Source organism: Mirounga leonina, unplaced genomic scaffold, assembly GCF_011800145.1.
Source record: "Mirounga leonina isolate KUSES-001 unplaced genomic scaffold, KU_Mleo_1.0 Mir_173, whole genome shotgun sequence".
NCBI lineage: Eukaryota > Metazoa > Chordata > Mammalia > Carnivora > Phocidae > Mirounga > Mirounga leonina.
In genome coordinates, this window is record NW_023270447.1 from 10,952,685 (window position 1) to 10,977,231 (window position 24,547).

The window sequence follows — 24,547 nt, forward strand, 5'->3', positions numbered from 1 at the left end:
ATCTATCTATCTATCTATCTATCTATCTATCTATCTATCTATCTATCATCTATCTATCTATCCATTCGTCCATCCATCCCATTTAACTATCGGCTATTACTTGATTTCATTAAATACACTGGTTTTCAGTTATTTTTCTTACCACCTTTAATATAAGAAGTTAAGGTACAGCAACATAACTGCAAAAACCTTTGATGACTAATGGTTCACTCTCTCAAGGAAGGTCATTCCTTGTAACTGCAAAGTTTAGAGAAATTTATACATTGAGCAATGAAGAAGGAAGGGACATTTGGAAACCAATGAGTTTATAGATAGTGATCAGATGACTATCATAACTGTCCTAAAATTTGTAGGATTTAATCTGCTTTAGGTTGGGAAACCAAAAAAGTAAGCAAGTTAAAACTATTTCTAAAGTAGGGTCAGCTTTGAAGAAGGGTGTGCAGGACACAATAAGTTGCAAGAGCTATTGAATGTGGGAATTTGACATCTTTAAGTATTCATATGTTTTTGCTACCTAGAAGTTTTAGTTTACTTCTTTTATTTTTATTTCTTAGTCATACTTCAGGTGGTTGGGTATGTGACCTTTAAGTGAGAAAAGTGTTACTGTACTATTATTTTATTAACTATAAATACACCACTGAAAAATATTAAATAGTAATGAAAGGATTTTTGCAACTATTTTCTTTCAACTAAAAGTATAATGATCTTATTTTTTTCTTGAGACAAAAACAGTAAAATGATAAAAAAAATCCATCTAGAGAATAAGTATTATTCAAAAATATTAACTCATATAAATGTTAAAAACCTTTTTCCTTTTATGACTTTTCAGAGTTAAGGTCATGAAAAACTTTTTAAATGATTCTACTGAATTCAAGATAACTACTAAATTCATATATTTTTATTACATTAAGGTTGTTCTCAATGCTAAGCTTGTCAATGTAGGTTTTAGTTAATAGGAAACTAGCATCTACTATGACCCATCAATATCTTTTACACACAAACTAAAAATAATTACGTTTTAGAAAAATTAATTTAGCATGTTTTTCTTCAAAGTTCTCATAAGTATGACCAACAATGTGCATTTTGAGAATGTAAACCATCTCACAGTAGGAAGCAGGAACTCAAGATTAATTCTACAAAACTGTTTGTGGGAAATAAATTCTTAAATGCTTGTGTTTTTTTCATACATCCTATGTATGCATCATTAACATAAGCAAATTATGGCATTCATTATATTAAAAACATATTAATATATTAGTAAAATAAAAGCACACAGTGAACTAGATACTTCCATGATTCAATATTTAGTTAATATTTATCGAATGCAGTTTGGAAGGTGCTAGGAATAACACAGTAAAAGGTGAGAACATTAGTTAACTATAGCATATTCAGTATGTATTATTACTAAAGAAAATATAATACCACAATTTAAAAATACTTTTCCATTTCTTTCATTATTACATTCTCATATTTCATTTTCACTTATGTACAGTAGATTACATGATTTTTCTTTTTCAAACTCTGGATCAGACTCTTTATTTCTAGGCATTTCAAGAATACTTCCTGAATTCAAAAGAAAAACATCCTATTGGTTATGATAGCTTTTCTTTCTGATTCAAATCAAAAGCTACCTGTGTACATTAAAAAAACAAAACGAAAGATCAATGCTTTTAAAGTCTTACCTAACTGGGCATCAATATCTTATGAATAAGATTTTTAAAATGACTCAAGCCTGTGCATATAAAACATTTACATTATATTTTGACCTTGCATTCCATAATACAAGTGACTGCATACTTAATACATATCCATGAATCAACTATAAGTCATAGAGTGTTTCAAGAATAGTAGCGATTGACCAGGCTTGTGTTTCACAGCTGAAAGGACAGTATTGGCCATTCTCATTGGTCAGTTCAGGAAGTCCTTTCCAAGGGGATCTTAAAAAAAGAAAAGAGATTTTATGAGATACAACACATATCTTGTTTGGATTAACGAAATAGGCAATACATTTGGTGCTTTTCCTTCTAGTATAGAAAAATAATCATATATAGTCATTTGCTACAAAATAAAACAGGATATCCTTATCTATGTATAAAGAATTTAGATTGAAATTATTCTTTGAGGGACACCTGGGTGGCTCAGTTGTTTAAGCATCTGCCTTAAGCGTCTGATCCTAGGGTCCTGGGATCGAGCTCCGCATCTGGCTCCCTGCTCGGCAAGGAGTCTGCTTCTCCTTCTCCCTCGGCGCCCCCCCACCCCCAGCTCGTGTTCAAGCATGCTATTTCTCTCAAGTAAATAAATAAAATCTTAAAAGTAAATATTTAAGTAAATAAAAAAAATCTTAAAAAAAAAGAACCTAGGAGAGAGGGCTGGGAGAGATCCTTCCCTAGCAACTTCAGAGGGAGCATGGCCCTGCCAACACCTTGATTTCAAATTTCTGGCCTCTAGAACTGTGAGACAATAAGAAAATATTTAAACTACTCAGTTTGTAGTGCTCTGTTATGGCAGCTCTAGCAAACTAATATAGTACTGAAGTTAAGAGACAAACTTACAGAACCAGTGACATGCTGCTCATAATTATATGTGGAACTAGAACATGGAACATATCCATACTGGTAAAAGAATTCTTCTTTCCCTTCCTTTCTGAAAAATTCATTCCTCAAGTCATTAGGTGGGACAAAGGTCGGTGATCAGAGTTGGGGAGAAGAGGAAAGAAGGGTAGCAGGGATAGCACAGGGTAGGATGCCACAGCCTGAGGTGTATGAAGAGAGTTCACACCAAGGTGGGGCTGTCCTAGAACCCAAGTGGTGCAAGGAGGGCATCCACACATAAGTGTGGCCTAGTGTGGGGTTGTCAGGCCCATGAAGGAAGAGGTATACCAAGAGCCAGAAAAGGGTGAGCTGAATCCATTTGGTAGTGATAGCAGAGTATGGGGAATAGCTTACTCACTGTTGGAAAAGGGAAATACAAACATGAAAAGGGAGAAAACAAGATAAAACACTGAGTGGAACTGGTGTGAATGTAGGTTTTCAATATATAGAGATAGATAAATACACAGAGATAGAGATCTGCCTGCCTATCTATCTATCTATCTGTCTATCTATCTATCTATCAATCATTTCCTAGCTCTATCTACTGGAAGGCACAATAACAATTCCCCAAGAGCACGAATATACCAAGTATTTAGCTCCGGGCTTTTATTTCTTTTAATGTATGTATGCATGTACGTATTTAGTTTTTTTTTTTTTTTTAAAGATTTTTATTTATTTATTTGAGACAGAGAGAATGAGAGAGAGAGAGCACATGAGAGGGGGGAGGGTCAGAGGCAGAAGCAGGCTCCCTGCCGAGCAGGGAGCCCGATGCGGGACTCGATCCAGGGACTCCAGGATCATGACCTGAGCCGAAGGCAGTCGCTTAACCAACTGAGCCACCCAGGCGCCTGTATTTAGTTATTTTTAAAGAATTTATTTTTTGGATGCCTGGGTGGCTCAGTTGGTTGAGCGGCTGCCTTCGGTTCAGGTCATGATCCCAGGGTCCTGGAATCGAGTCCCGAATTGGGCTCCTTGCTCAGTGGGGAGCCTGTTTCTCCCTCTGCCTCTGCCTGCCACTCCCCCTGCTTGTGCTCTCTCTCTCGCTCTCTCTCTCTGTGTCAAATAAATAAATAAAATTTAAAAAAATTTATTTTTTTAAAGTAATCTCGACACCAAATGTGGGGCTTAGACTCACAACCCCAAGATCAAGAGTCACATGCTCTATCGATTGAGCCAGCCAAGTGCCCCTGGATCTGGGCTTTTAAATAACATTCTTCACAAACACAAAAAACAAACAAGCTAGGAAACAAACCAGGGATAGAGAATTGCCCACCTAGGCTGGGGGCAGGGAAAGTAAAAGATGAGCTTAAAACACTTGATTGGGCCAGAAAGCAAAGGTCTTCCACTTCTGACAAACATGGAACAGCACAGACAGTATTTCCCTCCTGCCTGAAACAAAGTTCTGGACAAGGAATATGAAGCAATAATCTTCAAGATACTGGATATTAGGCAACAAAGAACAGTGACCCCTAAGAAATGAGAATACACTGAAGGAAGCCCTAGGACTACCATACCTTACTGCCTGGAGGGAGTTTCCAGGATTTGGCACAGGGAAGGGAACACAGGTAGAGCCTGGCAGATTCCTTGAGTTGAAGAAATGGAACTGACAATCCAGGAAGAACAAGGCAGCTAGAATTTTCAGGACAGAGTACTAAAAAAGAGAGAACTCTGGAGATATGCAGAGGGTCCCACTCAAGTATTCACCTACCGATCAGTCAATACACAAGAGGAAACTAATGAAAGATGGGGAAAGAACCATCTGAAAGAATTAAAGGAGTACCTGATGACATTTACACAGGATCAGGAACAGTGCTTATTTCCACCAGCCAGGTTTGAAAACTTCATAATTTTAGGGATATGGGATAGAGAACTCAGGTGGGCCATGACTCATTAGTGGAGAATAATTAGCTCTAGACTAAATGCTGCTCTGGCCAGGCCCAACAAAGCTTAAAATCAGAGGTGCCTCGGTGGCTCAGTCAATTAAGCATCTGCCTTCAGCTCAGGTCATGATCCCAGGGTCCTGGGATCGAGCGCTGCATCGGCCTCCCTGCTCAGCGGAGAGAGGCTTCCCCCTCTCCCTCTGCTGCTGCCCCTGCTTGTGTGCTCGCTCTCTTCCTCTGTCAATAAATAAAATTAAAAAATTAAAAAAAAAAAACCTTAAAATCAAAACCTGAAAGGATCAAACTGTTCCCAAATAACTTAACTGCATTCCAAAACAAAGTTCAAGAATATTTATAGAAATACCAAAAAATCTAATACCAAGCAAGGTAAAATTCATAGCTGGCATCCAATAAAACACTAGCAGGTGAAGAGTAGGCTAATACAACCCATAAGAAGAGAATAATCATACATGAAACCAACCCAGATATAAATTAGCAGACAAAGACAATAAAATAGTTACTGTAACTGTATTCTGTATGTTCAAAATACTCAGCAGAGACATGGAAGATATAAAAAAGACCGAAATCAAACTTCAAGAGATGAAAACTATAATGTATATAATGGAAATAGTGGCAGATTAGATATAAGGATGATAGCAGATTTCCTGTTAAAACAAGGTAACACTTCAATGCACTGAAAGAAAAAACCTGTCAACCTTTAATTCTATGCACAACAAAAATATCTTTCAAAAATAAAGGCAAAGACTTTTCTGAGAATTTAAGAGCTTAAAGAATTTATCATGAGCAGGCTTGTACTATAAGACATGATAGAGGAATTCATTAGGCAAAAGAAAATTATACCAGATGGAAACAGAGATATTCACAAACAGATGAACACTGGAAATGGCAACTATGTGAGTAGTTATATAAGACTTTTTTCTGTATTATTTAAACATCTTTAAAAAATAACTGATAGCATAAACAAAAAGTAATAACAATGTGGGGAAATTATAACACATATGCAAAGCAAAATAGATGACAATAATAGCACAAAAACCTGGAAGGGAGAAATAGAACTATATATTTTAAGATTCTTATACTATGCTTGAAGGTAAACTATGATAAATTAAAGATGTATATATAAACCTAAAGCAACCACTTAAAAAAGTAGCTAATTAGCCAGCAAAGGAGATAAAATGGAATATATACTGAATAATAAATATCAGTCCAAAAGAAGGAGAAAAAGAGGAAAAGAATAAACAGAAAAAAATAGATTTATACTTAACCATATAAATAATCACATTAAGTGTAAATAGTCTAAACTTTCCAAATAAAAGTCAGAGATTATCAAGCTGCACAAAAAAGCAAGACCGCCATTATATGCTGTTATGTACATAAACCTACCCTAAACATAAAGACAGCAAATACGTTAAAAGTAAAGGATGAAAAAATACATACCATGGTAACAATCAAAAGAAATCTGAAGGGCTTATATTAATATCAAACAAAGTGGGGCGCCTGGGTGGCTCAGTTGGTTAAGCGACTGCCTTCGGCTCAGGTCATGATCCTGGAGTCCCTGGATCGAGTCCCGCATCGGGCTCCCTGCTCGGCAGGGAGTCTGCTTCGTCCTCTGACCCTATCCCCTCTCATGTGTTCTCTCTCATTCTCTCTCTCTCAAATAAATAAATAAAATCTTTAAAAAAAAAATGAAACAAAGTAAATTCTGAAGCAAAGATATACTGCCAGTGATAAAGAAGGTCATTTCATAATGATAAGAGGGTCAATTCATGAAAAGAACAAAATAATCCTAAATACGCATCTAATATGTTTTCAAAATACATGAAGCAAAATCTGATATAGCTACAAGGGGAAATAGACATCCATAATTATAACAGGAGATGTCAATACTCTTCTCTAGGTAATTCACAGAACAAGTAGATAGAAATTCGTAAGTACTTTGTACAACACTATCAATCAACTTGACCTAGTTGACATTTATAGAACATTCCACCCAAGGACAGCAGAATACACATTTCCCCCTGCCACTGGAAAACAAATTAGTAACCTAGACAGAACATATTCTGAGCCTTAAAACAAGTATCAATAAGTTTAGAAGGATTAGAGTCATATAAAGTATATTCCCTGACTACAATGGAATTAACTTTGAAACCAGTAACAGAAACACCTCTGGAAAATTCCTCAATATTTGAAAGCTAAATAACACCTTTCTAAATGACCCATGGGTCAAAGAAGAAGCAAAGGGGAAAGTAGAAAGTATTTTCAACTGAACGAAAATACAAACACAACAAGCCAGAATTTGTGGGATACTGTTGATTTAGTATTTAATGGGAAATTTATAGCATTAAGCCCCTTATTAGGTAAGAAGAAAGGTCTTTAAGTCAATGACCTCAACTTCTACCTTAAAGTAGACAAAGACAAACAAATTAAACCTAAAGTAAGCAGAAGAAGAGAATAAAGAGCAGGGTAGAAATCAATGAAACAAAAACCAGAAAAACAACAGAAAACAAATCAATAAAGCCAAAAACTGGTTCTTTAAGATGAGCAATAAAATGGATAAACTTTCTAGCCAGGCAGAACAGGAAAAAAAGAGAATACAACTTACCAATATCAAGAATGAGAATGTTGACATTGCTACGGATTCCATAGATAACTAAGAGTAATAATTCACTTTAGATAAAACCATTTCTTGAATTGTGACAAGTATTTTTGAACTATCTTTTCATTTAATCTTTGCAGCAAATAATGAGATGTTAGCATAATACAGAGGAAGAAATTTATTTCAGAGAGGTTAAGTAATTTGCGCAAAGTCACACGTAAAGGAAGTAACAAGGACAAAATCTGAAATCCAATCTGGACCCAAAGCTCACACCTGAAGCTACTGTACTATCAAAAGTAGCTATTAGGAAATGGTAAAAAAAAAACTGGAAAGTAAGGAATTTGGATTTCATTTTGTATGCAGTGGGGAATTACTGAAGGTTTTTAAATATAAGACTAAAATTGTGAGAGTTATATTTGAACCAAATTAATCTTATTTGAGGTAATATGACAAGATGGAGAGAGGGGAGACTGGAAGTATGGAGCCTATTGCCTAGTTCAGAGAAAAGGTTCTGAGTTATAAGTTAGGCAGTGGCAAGAGCAAAGAAGATGGGCTGTTAGAAGGCAGGATACAGCTGAATTCAGTCTGGACAACTATCTGGATGTTCTGGAGAAGTAATGAGGTAAAAGTAAGAAGTACCTGGGATGTTTGAGCTTGCAGAGCATGCATAATGGTAATACCATAACAGCAAAGGGAAGAAAATTGTGTATGTGGGAGAAGATGAGTGATGGCAGAAAGACATCCAAGGTAAGAAGTGTATTAGATAGTTAAAAAGTAATAGTGGAGCTTGTAAGAGAATTCAAAATTTGCTAGAGAATGAAGACATGAGATAGATGAAATATAACAGGAGAAAATGTAGATTAAAAAAAAAAGGAAGATTAAGGACAGATTTTTGGAGAGTGAACATAGGTGCCAGGAAGAAAAGCCGGAAAAACAGTAAATTGAGACAACAGTGTAGTAGTTAAGAGCACAGCCTGTGAAGCAGGCTGCTTGGAGTTTAGTAACAGCTCTAGCAGATTACTTGCCATTTGACTTCGTAGAAATTACTTAACTTTCTTAGCTTCATTTATAAAATAGAGATAACTAATAATAGCTCAAAGCTGAGTTAGTATCTTGTCTATATGACATGTACTAACATATTAATCCTCAAAACAACCCCAGTACATCCATTATACAGATGAGGAATCAGGCCCAGATAAGTCAAGTAACCTGCCCACGGTGACATACCTAGAGAGTGGAGAAGTGAATAATAACAATAATAGGATAATCATAATGACAATAGCTATTTTATATAGTTTTTTTTGGGGGGGATTAAATGAGTAATGTCATATAAATGCATTTAGAACAATGCCTGGAACACAGTAAGTACTCAATAAATATTACTTCCTATTATTAAAATAATTGTTACTAGCATGAGGTAAACAAGGGAAACCTAATACTGTGGAAGGCATAAAGTTTTTTATGAAAAGAAGAAAGCAACAATGTCAAATACTATAGGCAGGTCAAAGAAGAGAACCGAAAGGAAGTCATGGGATCTGGGAACAAGAAAGGATCTTGTTGAAGGGGCGCCTGCCTGGCTCAGTCGGTTAAGCGTCTAACTCTTGGTTTTGGTTCAGGTCAAGGTATCAGGGGTTTGAGATTGAGCCCTGCCTCGAGCTCAGTGTGGAGTCTGCTTGTCCCTCCTTCCACACCCCGCCCCCCCCGCCCCTCCTCTGCCTAAATAAAATCTTTAAAAGAAAAAAGAAAGGATCTTGTTGAGTGGCTTCACCAGAGTGGTGAGGGCAAAACAAAAGTCAGACCATGGGTGGTAATGACTAAGGTGGTCAGAAAGCAAAAGGAATGAGGCTACTCCTATAGGAAGTGTGCTGAGAAGAAAACAGAACGAAAGGACACAGCTAGATGTAGGAACAGTATGAACGGACTTCATTTTAGGATGTGGTGACAAATTTCTTTCTAGCTTAAGAAGGAAGAATCAAGTGGAATACCAAGAAAGGATAATTAGTAGAGCAAAATGGAGGAACAGGTGGGAGGGATGGGATCACAGGTAAAGTAGAAGAGTGATCCCTGCAGTGCAAGATGTTCTTACTTCTCATGGACAAAAGAAAGAAAATAAATGCAAACAACGATAAATACTGTGGAGCAATAAAGGATATAAGAATGTTCACATCACACATAATCAGATGCAATTTCTAGATGAGGTACAAGAACTATGGCAGGGTTGGGTTTTCTGTGACTACATTCAAGCAAATAAAAACAAATTTTGAAAAAAAAAAAGAAAACACAATATTCATGGTGATAGATGGAAGCCCTTCATGTTCATACAATAAAGGAGATAAAATTTATGCTGTTTATGCATAATTGTTCTGAGCAATAAACTGTACATATACAGGCATACCTTGTTTTATTGTGCTTTGCTTTACTGCACTTCACAGACACTGCGTCTTTTTACAAATGGAAGGTTTGTGGTAACCCAGCACCAAGCAAGTCTATTATAGGCGCCATTTTTCCAACAGCATTTGCTCACTTTGTGTCTGTGTAACATCTTGGTATTTCTCACAATATTTCAAACTTCATTATTGTATTTGTTATGGTGATCTGTGGTCAGTGATTATGACTTGCTGAATGCTCAGATGCTTTTTAGCAATAAGATACTTTCTTGTGTGTGTGTTAAAAGATTTTATTTATTTATTTGAGAGAGAGAGAGAATGAGAGAGAGCACATGAGAGGGGGGAGGGTCAGAGGGAGAAGCAGACTCCCTGCCGAGCAGGGAGCCCGATGCGGGACTCGATCCCGGGACTCCAGGATCATGACCTGAGCCGAAGGCAGTCACTTAACCAACTGAGCCACCCAGGCGCCCGGCAATAAGATACTTTTTAATTAAGGTATGTACATTGGGGGCGCCTGGGTGGCTCAGTTGGTTAAGCGACTGCCTTCGGCTCAGGTCATGATCCTGGAGTCCCGGGATCGAGTCCCACATTGGGCTCCCTGCTCGGCAGGGAGTCTGCTTCTCTCTCTGACCCTCCTCCCTCTCATGCTCTCTGTCTCTCATTCTCTCTGTCTCAAATAAATAAATAAAATCTTAAAAAAAAAAAAAAAGGTATGTACATTGGTTTTTTTAGACACAATGCTATTGCATATTAAATAGACTACAGTATGATGTAAGTGTAATTTTGACATGCATTGGGAAACCAAATAATTTATTTGACTCGCTTTATTGTGATTTTTGCTTTATTGAAGTGGTCTGGAACTGAACCCACACTATCTCCAAGGCATGCCTATATTTAGGTTTAATCTAGAATTTGGGAAATTAGGATAGCTTTTGACTATATTTATATCATCTTATAAAGACACATAATTCTGACACTATCTCTAATAATTATGACAAAGGAGGTGACAAATGGGTTTGAAATATAGTTAAAAGACCAACCCTGATATTTTAATAAAGCATTTCTGAAAACTATATTGATATATGTGATTTTTAATTTATTTTTAAAGTATTCTAAATTTAAAAAAATTAACATACAGTATTATATTAGTTTCAGTTATACAATATAATGATCCTGGAATTCTATACATTACTCAGTGCTTATCAAGGTAAGTGTATTTCTAATCCTTTTCATCTATTTCACTCATCCTTCCCCCCCCATTTCCCCTCTGGCAACCACATATGTCTTTAAATCAATTAACTCAAAAGGCCCGGCCTGAGTACTTTTAATTTTTATATTTATTCTGTTTTGGCCATACCCCAAAATAGCCACTGTATTTAAAAAATTAGACTATTCCACATGTATAAATCATGCAATATTAAGTCTTCAAATAACAACCTAAAATAATTAAAGGAAGGTGAAAATTATATCATTGAACTTGTCATGTTAAATAAGAGTAAAGCTTTCAAATTTCATTGGGATACCTAGAGTATACAGAAATGAATTTTAAGGAGCTGTTATTTACCTAATATCTAATAAACTGACTAAACACTAGTTCTGGAAATTACATGCCCCCTGATGACTTACCTCTCAAGATGAACGTAATGTCGGGAAAGAATGTTTTTAACCAAAAACACAGTCTTGGCATTAGCCTCCGGACCCATCAATTTGGAAAAATATAATTTCGCACGAAGAAAATACCCAATGGGCCACAGCCACTCCTAAAAAAAGATGATTTAAAGGTAAAGAAAAAAAAAGAGCTTTGGATATCTATAAAGTTACTTGAAAAATAACTTCAACTGAAAACTCTGAAAAGAGAAATGAAGTTCTTACAGGTCCTTGGTGATAATTGAAACCTTTAGCAAGATTGTAGTTGTCATTGTCTAAGGCATTGTCATAAATTCCACAGTAAACCATATCACTGCAAAATGATTGAAATTTAGGTTAGAAAAAGATCAGATATTACATAAGAAGCATTAGATTTTTCAATAGCAAAAGTAAGAGAAATAATCAAATTAGCATATACTGGGTTCAGGATACTTTTTTTTTTTACAACCCATCTTAAAAATTAATTAGCTAATTAACTCATTTATAAGTAAGCTCTACGCCCAATGTGGGGCTTGAACTCATGACCCTGACAGCAAGAGTCACATGCTCTACTGACTGTGCCAGCCAGGCACCTCCAGAATACTTTTAACAATGTGTTAGGGAATGATTAACAAATAGTTACTGGCTAATAAAAAAAAAATGTCAAGTATTCAGGTATCTTGCCTTCAAGGAGTTAGTCTGACACTAAATATTGGTTAAAGTCAACTATTTCACTAAGCTTCTAATACACTGATGATGACTAAAATATACACAAAATAATTTGAATTAGTAAACATTAAAGATACAGTTTTATTAATTATTACATATTAGAAAGGTTGTTTTTTAAACTTCTCCATGAAGTTATTTTAAAATTAAGTGAAATTGGTATTTATCAGATTCCAAATAGACATAGAAAATTTATACACACTTATAAACTAAACAAACTATTAAAAACTTATTGTAATGGATAATACAAGACAGTTATCTATACTCCGTTTAATTAAATTATTACTTTTCTTTTTTTCCTTTTAGTGAGAGACAGAATTTGCAACCTGAGTAAGCTTTAACTGTGGGTTTTAGTTTTGACCAGTGGTTCCTAACACCTCTGAAAATGTGGAGAACACCTCAGAATGCAGATAAGTATACACACAAAAAGTCTGCATCTCAAGATTGAAATGAGTACACAGTAAATTGGGAAAATTCTACAAAGGTGAGGATACTATATAGAAAAGGGGTTCTGTCATACACTGATACAGAAAGCAAATTAATGTTGGGCTAGGGCATCAAGCTTTAAAGGAAAACAGCAGAAGACAAACAGGAAGGTCATTAGAAACTCAAGAAAAAACAAAAGTTGGAAAAGAAAAGAAATATAAAATGGCATAAACACATAATCATAAAATAAAAACAAAGTCAGTTATTGGTTTAAATAAAAACAGTCAGGTAATAACACAGAAAGGATGGAAATGGTTAGTGGTAAGGTGAGGAGAGAGTTACATCTTCATCTGTCATCACAAGAAGTAACCAAATAATGTCTAATATTAAAAAAAAAACTCGAAACAGCTGCACACACACAGTACTTAGAAATATGGAGGGAACTACTAGGAGTTAACAACTTGAAAAAGACTGTCTCTGAGGAGACAATATGTCTATACTTCCAATGTCCATAATAATCATGTATTTTACAATCAGAAAAAAATAGGCATTAGGAAATATTCATAACATATTAGTTTTATAAGCTTAAAACTCTTATTGATTATTAAATATAGGACAAGCATTATGAACACTGATATTTAATGAAGATATAGCTGGTATTTTTAAAAACTCAGTTTGAACGCAATTTTAGAGAGTTTACTGACAAGCAAAAAAATTATGGCTGATGCAATATAATATCAACAACATTCTTAACACTTATACTTCAACTTACTCGGGGTCAAAAGTTTTCATGCCAAGATTAAATATAATTAAATATAATTATACATTAAAACCATATGAACGACATTCTTAATACTTAATATTCTAACTTACTCTGGATCCAAAGTTTTCATGCCAAGGGGCCCAAGCAAATTTTTTTCTGCAATCTCCAGAGCTTTCCATGCTTTTTCTGCAGTAAAGAGCTCAGGGGCCTAATGAATGTCAAAAACGAATATTCAAACTTTTGAAGATCACAAAAGAATTAGTTTTCACCCACAGTGGAACATAAACTAGTCATAAACTTGGAAATGAAACCTGTTTAAAAATACAGGGTGGGTCAGAATTCCTTTCGAGCGCAGATGCCTAACCCGATCTAATGCTAATGGAGATGACTTAGAAGCACTGTTCTTGGCCTTAGAAATTAGGAAAGCTGCTAAGAGGTGACTATTTCCTTGTGTCATTTTAAGAAAGCATACGAGCTCCCGAAGGAAGTTGCCACAGCTACAATGAAGGCAGAGCACACTTAAACCCACCTAATTCATTTTTCAGAAGATTTATAATAGCTTCCTTAAAGTGTATCTGGTAATCATTTTTTGCTTTTGGGGTCACAGCGAAATACAGAATGACCTGCACTCTAACAGCATGAGTAAATTTACTTGTGATACGGAGAAGGAGAGAAAGTACTGGTGGCTAAGAACCTCATTAATTTTAATGGTTAAATGAAATCAAATGCATACTGAACAGAAGATAACTTTACGTACCTTTGGATTTTTTATTCTAATAATTTATAGTGCCATATTTAGTACTCTTTTCGACAAGGTAAAAACAGCTAAGCAGGCACAGAAGGGCACATACCTTCTCTATTTTACTGTCCTTATAGTTTATTTTTAGACTAGAGATAAAACAGAGTCTAGAATTCTTGGCTAGATAGAATGCATTACAGCAATACAACGAAGGAAACAGAATATGAGTTGAAGCTACTCACATTAGTTCACCAGTCTAGATCTTTCCAACTAGTATGTTGAGGTACTGGTCTTAGCACAGGTGTGCTGAAATACCCAGGCCTTCAGCTTTCAAGGCAGTGGGGCGGGCCCGGGGCTAACTGAAGCAGTTGGATCTGGCACAACCAACCTAATCCATTTTGCCCAGTGTGCTATACAAATACCATTATTTTCTACGTGTGCTTTCATATGAAAAACACTGGGAAGCACTTCATTAGTTGTCATCTATTATTTTCTGTTTTTTGATACCGAAGTTAAGGGTGGTATGCATAATGCTTTATTAATTTAGAAAGACTATATCGAACTAGCTAGTAAACAATATACTTTTTGGCAAGTAAATGAATTTGAAAACAAATGGGAATAAAGAACTAAATGTACTCCATCACAACATTTTTGAAATTTGAAAGTAACAATTCACTTACTACAACCATTGCTATGGTAAAATTAGGCCTGAGCTGATAGTCACACCAAGGGCTGGAAGCTCCATAACTATCTTTGTATATGCCACGTTTGTGAACCAGATTAGGATGCTTTTCATTAGAATCTGAAGGGTCTTCTGACACATGAAATAGCTTTTCGAAGTTGTCTTGTATTTTTCTGTTCCACTCATCATATGAGACTGTCACAACCTTTCCTGAAACACGATAAAAGACTTGGCAGTTTTAAGCATTCAAAGAAAGCCATATATTTAGTTACAGCCAAAGAGTAACATTTAGGCAATAAATTATCCACTTCTTGAAAGTGTCAGGGTCTTTTGAAGGACACAAGCCTGAAATTAAAAATTATCTTTCATTGTATTAGAATACAAAGGATTAGAATCCAGCAAATGACCCCTGATTTTTCTTTGTATCACTCTCACATGTTTGATAAAGTTACATGTATTGTGCACTTGAAATGAGGCTAGTCTGAATTGAGAAGTGCCAGAAGTGTAAAATATATACTGGATTTCAAAGAAAATACTCCTCCCACAAAAGAACGTAAAATAGCTCATGAATAATTTCATGCTGATTACATGAAGAAATAACATTTAGCATATATTGAGTTAATAAAATATATTATCATAACTAATTTCACCTATTTCTTTTTACTTTTTTTAATGTGAGTACTAGAAAATTTAAAATTATATATGTGGCTGAAAAAAATTATGTAATTATATTTCTATCGGACAGCAGAGTTCTAGTAAAAGATGTAAAGATTTCATAAGTGTTCACAAGAATGTAACATGCTCAGTCACATTAAGGACAAAAAAAAGCACAAGGCAATAACTATGATGCTTTTCATATCTTAGTTCAAAGTTGCTGCAAAAATATGGTTAGTAACCAGGTTTGTTACAATTTTATACTAATGCTTTTTTCTTTCTTAATTGTAAGGGTTTTCTAATATTAGTTCATGGAGTCAAATGATTACGTAGATTAAGAGTATAGACAGTATATTCAAAGTTTCTGTTTAAATAAAATGAACACCTTACCATGTTTTTTTACTGTGACTTCATGATAAGGGAAAATTCTTTTTTTGGATAATTCCAGCAACCAACGGACGGCAGATTTACTCAGGCCCACAATTTCCACAGCAGACCCGTCTCTAAAATTAAAATAAATTTTATTCTGTGAGTTGGAGTCATTTAAGCACTACTTAAAGGTCATTCAATAAACAATTTTGATGAATTATATATTATAAAAGCAGCTATCTATTAAAAAAACCCTCACTTCATTGAAATGTATGCTGCATATATAAGAAACCTCTCCTCTTACTATTTTGCCATTGCTTACCTTCTTAACAGTTAAAAAAAGTTCTATGGAGTGGAATGGTGATTATGGAGTTAGAGGGGATGGCAGCTGGAAAAGGTAGGGGTAAGGAATCAGAGAATACTGAAATAGGGTACCAGAGAAAAGATAGCAAACATGGGATATAGGACTGGAGAAAGCCAGGGAAGATACACATAATAATTTGAAAACCCATTTTTTTTTTTAAAGATTTTTATTTATTTGACAGAGAGAGAGTGAGAGAGGGAACACAAGCAGGGGGAGTGGGAGAGGGAGAAGCAGGCTTCCCGCAGAGCAGGGAGCCCGATGCGGGGCTGGATCCCAGGATCCTGGGATCATGACCTGAGCCGAAGGCAGATGCTTATCGACTGAGCCATCCAGGTGCCCCTGAGAGCCCATTTTTAAAGAAAATGAAAGGGAAGTACAAAAGATCTAATTATGTACCAAAATAAACATGTTTTAAAAAGAAATTTGCAAAGCATGTAACAACAGCTGTGATTAAATGATTTTTTTCACGATGCTGACTGAAGATAAAATTTAGAATAAGAAAATAGTTTCTCACACTTGATACTATTTTTTTTAGTTAATTAATTAATTTTTAATTTTTTTTAAGTAGGCTCTACACACAGTGTGGAGCCCAACACAGGGCTTGAACTCATGATCCTGAGATCAAGACCTGAGCTGATATCGAGTCAAATTCTTTTTTTTTTTTTTTTTTTTAAAGATTTTATTTATTTGAGACAGAGAGAATGAGAGAGAGAGAGCACATGAGAGGGGTGAGGGTCAGAGGGAGAAGCAGACTTCCCACTGAGCAGGGAGCCCGATGCGGGACTCGATCCCGGGACTCCAGGATCATGACCTGAGCCGAAAGCAGTCGCTTAACCAACTGAGCCACCCAGGCGCCCCTCGAGTCAAATTCTTAACCAACTGAGCCACCCAGGCACTCCTAGACTTGTGATGTAGTATTAAGCATTTGAAACCATAAAAAGAAATGATGGGACAAAAGATAAAAAATTAGGTGGAAAAAAAGGTTCAGAAATTAAAAGTATTTCATAAAGAACAGGATAATTGGGTATTTTCTATATTTATAAGAGATGGGCATAATGAAATGTTTACAATGAAAACATTCAGGTTAAGAAAAGATCTTAACGACAGGGATAAAGAATCATAAAATTTTCCTTTGAGGTGCTTGTAGAGAAGCATCCCATGAGAACTTCCAGAAAAGAACAGACAGCTTTACTTGATGACTTGGTAACAAGAGAGTTGTATATGTGCATGTTGTGGGAGAGGAAGGAGTGAGTGGAAGAAGAAGGAGGAGGGAAGAAGGGAGATTCTGACTAATTTTTAAAAAAGATTATTTATTTGAGAGAGAGAAAGGGGGGTGAGAGAGATCACATACTCATGTGTGAGCCGGTAGGTGGTGGGGGACAGACAGAATCTCAAGCAGACTCCACACTGAGTGCAGGGTCCAGGATGGGGGCCAAACGCAGGACTCGATCTCACCACCCATGAGATCATAACCTGAGCCAAAACCAAGAGCTGGACACTTAACTGACTGAACTACCCAGGTACCCCAGATTTTGACGGATTTAATAAGAAGACTTCATGGTTAAGAGAATAAAAGACTCCACAAGTATGTGGTTTTAAAAAGGGTATTATTATATAAGCACTGTACAAATAAATACTACCTTGGAGTGGCTGGGATTCCTCTGTTTCTAGCTCTGTCACTTTCTCCCATTTTATCCATCCATGTGCCACAATTGAAGCGATTTCCTCCATAAACAAATCCCGTTTCTTCGTCAACCCCTGAGGTTATATTAAAGCCTAAAAAAGCAAAATAAAACATTTACAAAATCTGAAAGGGATATAATAAACTAGGACAACTACTCTGGAGAGCAATGTGGTAAAAAAGTTGAAGATGTGCATATTCTACCACATAGTAATTTCATTTCTAGATATATACTTTTGAGAACTCCTTACCCATGTGCATATGAAGATATGTACAAGGATATTCAATGCAACACTATTTGTATTAGCAAGAAAATAAATAACTGCTGAGCAGAGGAGTGAATAAACACTGTGGTTTATTCATACAGTGGAAAACTCACTATATCATTTAAAATTAATGAACTGGATTTACAATGCATCATAATGGACAAAACCCCAAAACAAAATTACCGAGCAAACAAGTTGCAAAAGGAAATGCATAATAAGATACCTTTCCTTAAAAGTTTAAAATATAGATAATACTAATATATACAACCATGTATGTCTATATGACTATGTCTAACATAATACTTGATAAAATTCAAAAACATAAAAGTTATATGTATATATTATAGTGTATTCCATAATATACTGACTACATACTATATAATATACTGAATATATACTACATAATATAAATCATATGTAATTTACACATACTCAAACACAAACTCATAAAATACAAAAACATACATGGAAAAAAAACGTGATTATAGCGTAGTCATTAATTCTAGAGAGGGAGGGAAGGGAGAGAGATAAAGATGAAGCTTTAGATACATCTGTAATGGTTTATTTCTTTACAAAACAAAAAAGAAAGATCTGAAGAAAATACAACCAAATGTTAAATATCTAATTTTATTTCTAGGCTTAAAGGTATAATTTATATTATTTTCTCTTACTGAAATGTTTCATAATTAAATCTAAAAACTACAATAATTTAGAGATATCACAAAAAATGTTCTTTTAAATATAAAATCTACTTCTATTTAGTTCTCTAAGTGAAGGATAAAAAAAGTATCAGTGATCTTACCAGTTCAATCATGTATACAATTTGTATGTTACCACTATAAACACTAAATTAACTAAATGAGGTCTAACTACTGTTTAAAATATAATTTATAATGTGTATGAAGGAATTTAAGTTTTTTTTAAAGATTTTATTTATTTGAGAGAGAGATACTGAGAAAGAGCACGAGCGGCGGGGAGAGGGAGAAGCAGGCTACCTGCTGAGTAGGGAGCCAGATGCAGGGCTCAATCCCAGGACCCCAGGATCATGACCTGAGCTGAAGGCAGCTGCTTAACTGACTGAGCCACCCAGGTGCCCCAGAATTTTAAGTTCTTGAGTCTACAGCAAAATTTGCCAATGAGTTAGTGAGTTATCTGAAATATCTGAAATAGATCACTTAAAAAGATTATCATTTTACATTAAAAACAATAGTGTTTAAAAAAGAGAGTCCACAATCCTATTACCCTAACAAAAGTATTACATTTATGTATTCCTTTCTAGTCTTTTCACATAATAATAATTTTTTTTTTTAAAGATTTTATTTATTTATTTGAGAGAGAGAGAATGAGAGACAGAGAGCATGAGAAGGAGGAAGGTCAGAGGGAGAAGCAGACTCCCTGCTGAGCAGGGAGCCCGATGTGGAACTCAATCTCGGGACTCCAGGATCATGACCTGAGCCGAAGGCAGTCGCTTAACCAACTGAGCCACCCAGGTGTCCCAATAATAATATTTTCATAAATATTTCATATCCAACTATTTTTCATGTATTAGATTCAACACCCATAAGTCCTTAATATTTCAGTCTTTAATATTTATATTATATTAATACTATACAAATTACAAAAATTATGATTTATAGGAATTACAGAATTTTTCATTCAAGTCATTGTAAACATTTCCTGTTAAACAAAAGGTTTCATTCTTTTATGTGATTGTAAGCACTGTTATGATCAATATCATGTAATATGACTTTTTTGTGTGTTTTAGATTACTTCACGGACTAGAGTCCCAGGAGTGGAATAAATTCATGAACAAAAACATGAATATTCTGTATCTCATAAAACATATTTGGATATCTATCTATCTATCTATCTATCTATCTATCTATCTATCTATCTATCTATCTTCAAGTTGCTTTCCAAGAAGAATGAGTCAATTTACAATGCCATCAGTAGTATCTGAATACCTCTCAAATAAAAAACAGTTATTTGTTACTGTTTGCTATAGACTGAATTGTGTAAACACCCAAATTCATATGCTGAAGTCCTAACCCCAGTACATCAGAATGTGACCTTATTTGGAGATAGTAATTTAAAAAGTTAATTGCATTAAAATAAGGTCATTAGCCTGGGCTCTAATCCAATTCCACTGGTATCCTTATAAGATGAGGAAATTTGGGCACAGAAGGAAGCTGATGTGATGATATAGGGAGAACACCATGTAAACATGAACATGGCTATCTACAAGAGGGGCCTAGAAGAGATCTGTCTCTCACAGCTCCAAGGTCGAGTCAAACCTGCCAACACTTTAATTTTGGACTCCTCACCTCCAAAATTGACAGACAATATATTTCTGTCATTTAAGCCACCCAGTGTGTGGTACTTTGTTATGGCAGTCCCAGCAAACGAATACATTGTTTTTCCTAATAATAAATAGTAGACTTACAGCACTATGTGCCATGCACTATTCTAAGTGCTTTAACATACATATTTCATTGAATCCTCATATCAACCTTAGGAGGTAGGTGGTATTATTATCTTTCTTTTACAAAAGTAGATGAGAGAGGCAAAGAGAAGTTAAAACTTATCCAAGGGAACACAGCTAGAAAAGGAGTAGAGGGGAATTTTAAGACAGCAGGTCTGCTTCTAGCATTGGTGCTTTCATTTATGCTATGCTGTCTCTTATGGTAATTTAATAGGGAAAAATGGTGACCCCCTTTAATTTTAATTTGTTTGAGTACTGGTAAGACTGAATGCTTCTCTCGTGTTTATTTGTGTATGCACGTCCTTAGGCAAACTACTTTTACCCCCTGTTCTTATTTCCTGTACTGTGAGCTAGGGATAGAAGGACTAGCCTCCGGAAAATGTTTGCAAAGTAATACACAAAGGCAAGGAGGTTTATAATTTGATATTAAATATATGACAATAATTGGATAATCAATGTTTAGTGGTTTTCCTCTCAGAGATTTAGTGGAGAGCAACAGAAACACACACACAAAGGTACACAGGTTAAAATAACTATAAAAGGATAGGTTGCTTCAAATGCACAAAAAAAGTATGAAGAAATCCAATTTTGTAGTTCCTGATGAAATGGCAAAGTATCCCAGGCTACTGGCTCTGATCCCAAAATCAACCCTGGAGAAACTACAGAAGTAAGTGTGAGGTATTAATTTGAAGAATTCATATAATTTTTGGGAGAAACTGATGAAAACAAGTGGAATTTGACAGTCACTCTTGGGCTTTTCATTCTACCTTGGCTTTTAAGGTTGTTGTATTATAAGCTAAGGAGATTGCCTCTTTTCAGCGCTGTATGGAGTTACTAATAATCAAGGGAACATGTGCTTATTGAGAAAAAGAAAACATTAGCTACCAGAGGAGTCTTAAGTACTATAAAAGAGAAAGAAGCTGAACAACATATCCCACATAAAGCAGAATTACTGGAACAGATGGACCAATAATATAAAATAAGCAAAATAAAAATCTTCAAAGACATAATAATATTCTTGAAGACATTATTAATATGAAATAGGAACAAAAAGTCATTAAAAATGACCATGCGGAGATGTTAGGTCTAAAATTTTTAGTAGCTGAAATAACGAAAACAATAAAGGGACTAAATAGATGGATATGACTGAAGAATGAATTAGTGAGATGGAAGATCAGGTTGAAAATCTTCCAGAGGCAGCAGGAATGGATAAGAAAAAAATAGATAAGAGAAAATAGAAGAAAAGAGCTAAAAGCTGTGTGGGTAGAAATAAACAAGAAGGTATCCAAATAATAGTACTCCCAGAAAGCAGAAAAGAGGAGAGGAAATATCTGAAGAAATAAAATGATAAATATTCCAGAATTAAGATCTCAGATTGAAAGGGCTCATAGAATGCCAAATGAAACAGATAAGAAAAGTCAGAATAAAATCCTGAATGAAAACAAAGAGATGGTTCTAAAAGCTTCAAGAAAGAAAGAGTAGATCACCACTAATGGAACAAGATATACGTCAACAGACCTCCGATAGAAATATTGGAAGCAAGAAGGCAATGGAATAATATTTTTTAAAATACTGAAGGAAAAGAACTTGAACTAGAATTTTATGTGCATTATGCCATTTAATAATAAAAAAATTTCCAGTCATACAAGGCTTCAGAAGGTCTGAAACATAAATTCCAACTTTAAAAACACTCTTGAAGATAGTGCTTACATCACAACAATAAAAACAACTATAGCAACTTACAGATCACATGCTTTTTTACTGGGCACTGTTCTGAGAGGTTTCATAAGTAACAAATAAATGAGATTAATTCATTGAATTAACTCAAATAAATAAATCTTGGAGGATGTTGTAAGAGATATGGAAAGAAAAGATGATCAAAGTACACATAAAAGTTTATTGCTGCCTAGAAAAGGCAATAACCAAAGAAAAGAGAAAGAAAAAGTAGAGTCAAAACAATTCATTAAAATAGAGATGGGGCACATGTTAAATTACTTGTTTTGTTAGGGATCAGTTGGGATTTTAATAAGTTAAAGAAACTAACATAGAGATAATAAGTTATATAGATATAGGTCTTAAGAACCATAAGGACAAGATGAAGGGATTAAAATGGAATGAATTGTTTCTTTTTTATTTGTAAAAGGCAAGCCTACAAAGTTAATAAAAGTAAATGTGAGACATTATCTTTGTGACATGAGGGTGGAGTAGGATTTCTGAAATAAACTATGGTGAAAGGACATCATAGATAAGGTTAATTTGGCTTTTAGTGGGAATATAGACTAGTGTAATCATTATGGAAAGAAATTTGGTAGTATTTAATCAAAGAGCATAAGAGTATAGTACATGCAGCTCTGATACAGTAATACTAAGTGAAATAAGCCAAACACAAAGGACAAATACTGTATGATTCCATGTATATGAGGTACATAGTATAGTTAAATGTATACAGGCAGAAAATAGAAAAGTCGTTACAAGGGTTAGGGGAGGAAAGAATGGGAGTTATTGTTTACGGGTACAGAATTTCAGTGTGGGATGAGGAAAAATTCTGGAGATGGATAGTAATGATGGTTATGCAACAATGTACTTAAAGCCCCTGCGTACTTAAAACAGTTAAAATGATATATTTTATGGTAAAATGGTAAATATGTGTATTTTGCCTCACACACAAAAAACTTCAATAGTAAAAAAACCCAATAATCCAATTAAAAAATGGGCAAAAGACACAGATATTTCATCAAAAAGAGATACAGATGATGAATAAGCACATGAACAGATGTTCAATACCATTAGTCATTAGGGAAATGCAAATTAAAACCACAATGTGTAGTGTACCCAACCACCAGAAGAGTTTTAAAAAAATGATTAACATCAAATGCTCCTGTGGATGTGGAGGAATTGGATGTCTCCAGTTTACTGGTGGGAATGTAAAATGGTACAGCCACTTTGGAAAATAGTTCAGCAGTTTCTTATAAAACAAAATCCATACTTAGCATATCACCAATCACATTCTTGGGCATTTATCCCAGAGAAATAAAAATATATGGTCACACAGACACCTGTATATAAATGTTTATATTAGCTTTATTTATTAACCAAAAAATGGAAAAAACCAAAATGTCCTTCAACAGATGAATGTTACATCATGAAAGAGAATACCACTGAGCAATACAATGGAATAAACTATTGATATATGCAACAGTTGGATGGATCACAAAGGGAATTATGCTTAGTGAAAGAAACAATCTCAAAAGGTTACATACTATATGATTCCCTCTCTATATATTCTTAAAATGATAAAACTGTAGAGATGCTGAAAAGAGTAGTAGTTGCCGGAAACCAGGGATCGTTGGTGTGACGGTAAAGGGGTAGCACAAGGAAGACCTTTGTGGTGATTGAACAGTTCAGTATCCTGATTGTGGTGGTGGTTACATGAAGCTATACATGGGCAAAATTACACAGAACCACACACACATATGTTCACACACAAATGAGTTAATGTAAAAATAGTTAAAACTGAATATGGTCTATAGTCTAGTTAACAGTATTAAACTAGTGTCAGTTTCCGATTTTGATATTGTACTACAGTAAGATGTAGATACAATAAGGGGTAAGATATCCGTATTGGGGAAGCTAGATGAAGGCTTCAGGATACTCTTATGTATCATTTTTGCAACTTTTTTTTTTTTAGTAGGCTCCACACTCAGCCCGGAGCCCAAACTCACAACCCTGAGATCAAGACGTGAGCTGAGATCAAGAGTAGGGCACTTAACTGACTGAGCCACCCACGCGATCCATTTTTGCAACTTTCTATCAGTCTCCAATTCTTTCAACATTAAGAACTTAAAAAAAATCTACATGCACATAAAACAGTATATGTTTTACAGAACATAAATAAGTACACAGAAATGCCCTGCATATGCCTTTGCATCACTTCTTGTATGTAAAGTCTCTAAAGGGTAATAAAATAAATTATCATTAGCCTTGCACTGGCTGGTGATGACAGTATGCCATAAAAATAGGAATATGATAAAGTTCTAAGAGGTTAAAAAAGTAAATCTATTTTAACTCTGTAGATGAAACTTTTTACAAAAAGAATTTTGTAAGAGTCCAAGTTAAAGAGACAGATTGTAGATGAAATCTTAGCTCTGCCACTTAGTAGCTGTGTGACTCTAGGCAAGCTACTCTGCTTCAGTCATCTTATCAGTACAAATGGGAACAATACAACTCATCCCCAATGTTCTTGGGAGTATAAATGGGAATAACATAGGTAAATTGTTAGCATAATGCCTAGCAC

The 24,547-nt window shown here is 34.9% G+C and overlaps 1 protein-coding gene across 3 annotated transcripts in view; it reads right to left on the reverse strand.

Moving 5' to 3' along the window:
• Positions 1 to 1,190: 1,190 nt before the first annotated feature.
• Positions 1,191 to 24,547, reverse strand: part of AGL (amylo-alpha-1, 6-glucosidase, 4-alpha-glucanotransferase) — a 79,130-nt gene continuing 55,773 nt past the window's right edge. For all 3 annotated transcript variants that reach the window (XM_035017944.1, XM_035017946.1, XM_035017943.1), the window contains exons 28-34: positions 17,465 to 17,600; positions 15,482 to 15,594; positions 14,436 to 14,647; positions 13,127 to 13,224; positions 11,348 to 11,435; positions 11,102 to 11,235; positions 1,191 to 1,937 (exon numbers count right to left, since the gene is read on the reverse strand). In XM_035017944.1, coding sequence (XP_034873835.1) covers positions 1,820 to 1,937; positions 11,102 to 11,235; positions 11,348 to 11,435; positions 13,127 to 13,224; positions 14,436 to 14,647; positions 15,482 to 15,594; positions 17,465 to 17,600 — 899 coding nt within the window. In that variant the 3' untranslated portion in view covers positions 1,191 to 1,819. The remainder of the gene's footprint in view (positions 1,938 to 11,101; positions 11,236 to 11,347; positions 11,436 to 13,126; positions 13,225 to 14,435; positions 14,648 to 15,481; positions 15,595 to 17,464; positions 17,601 to 24,547) is intronic.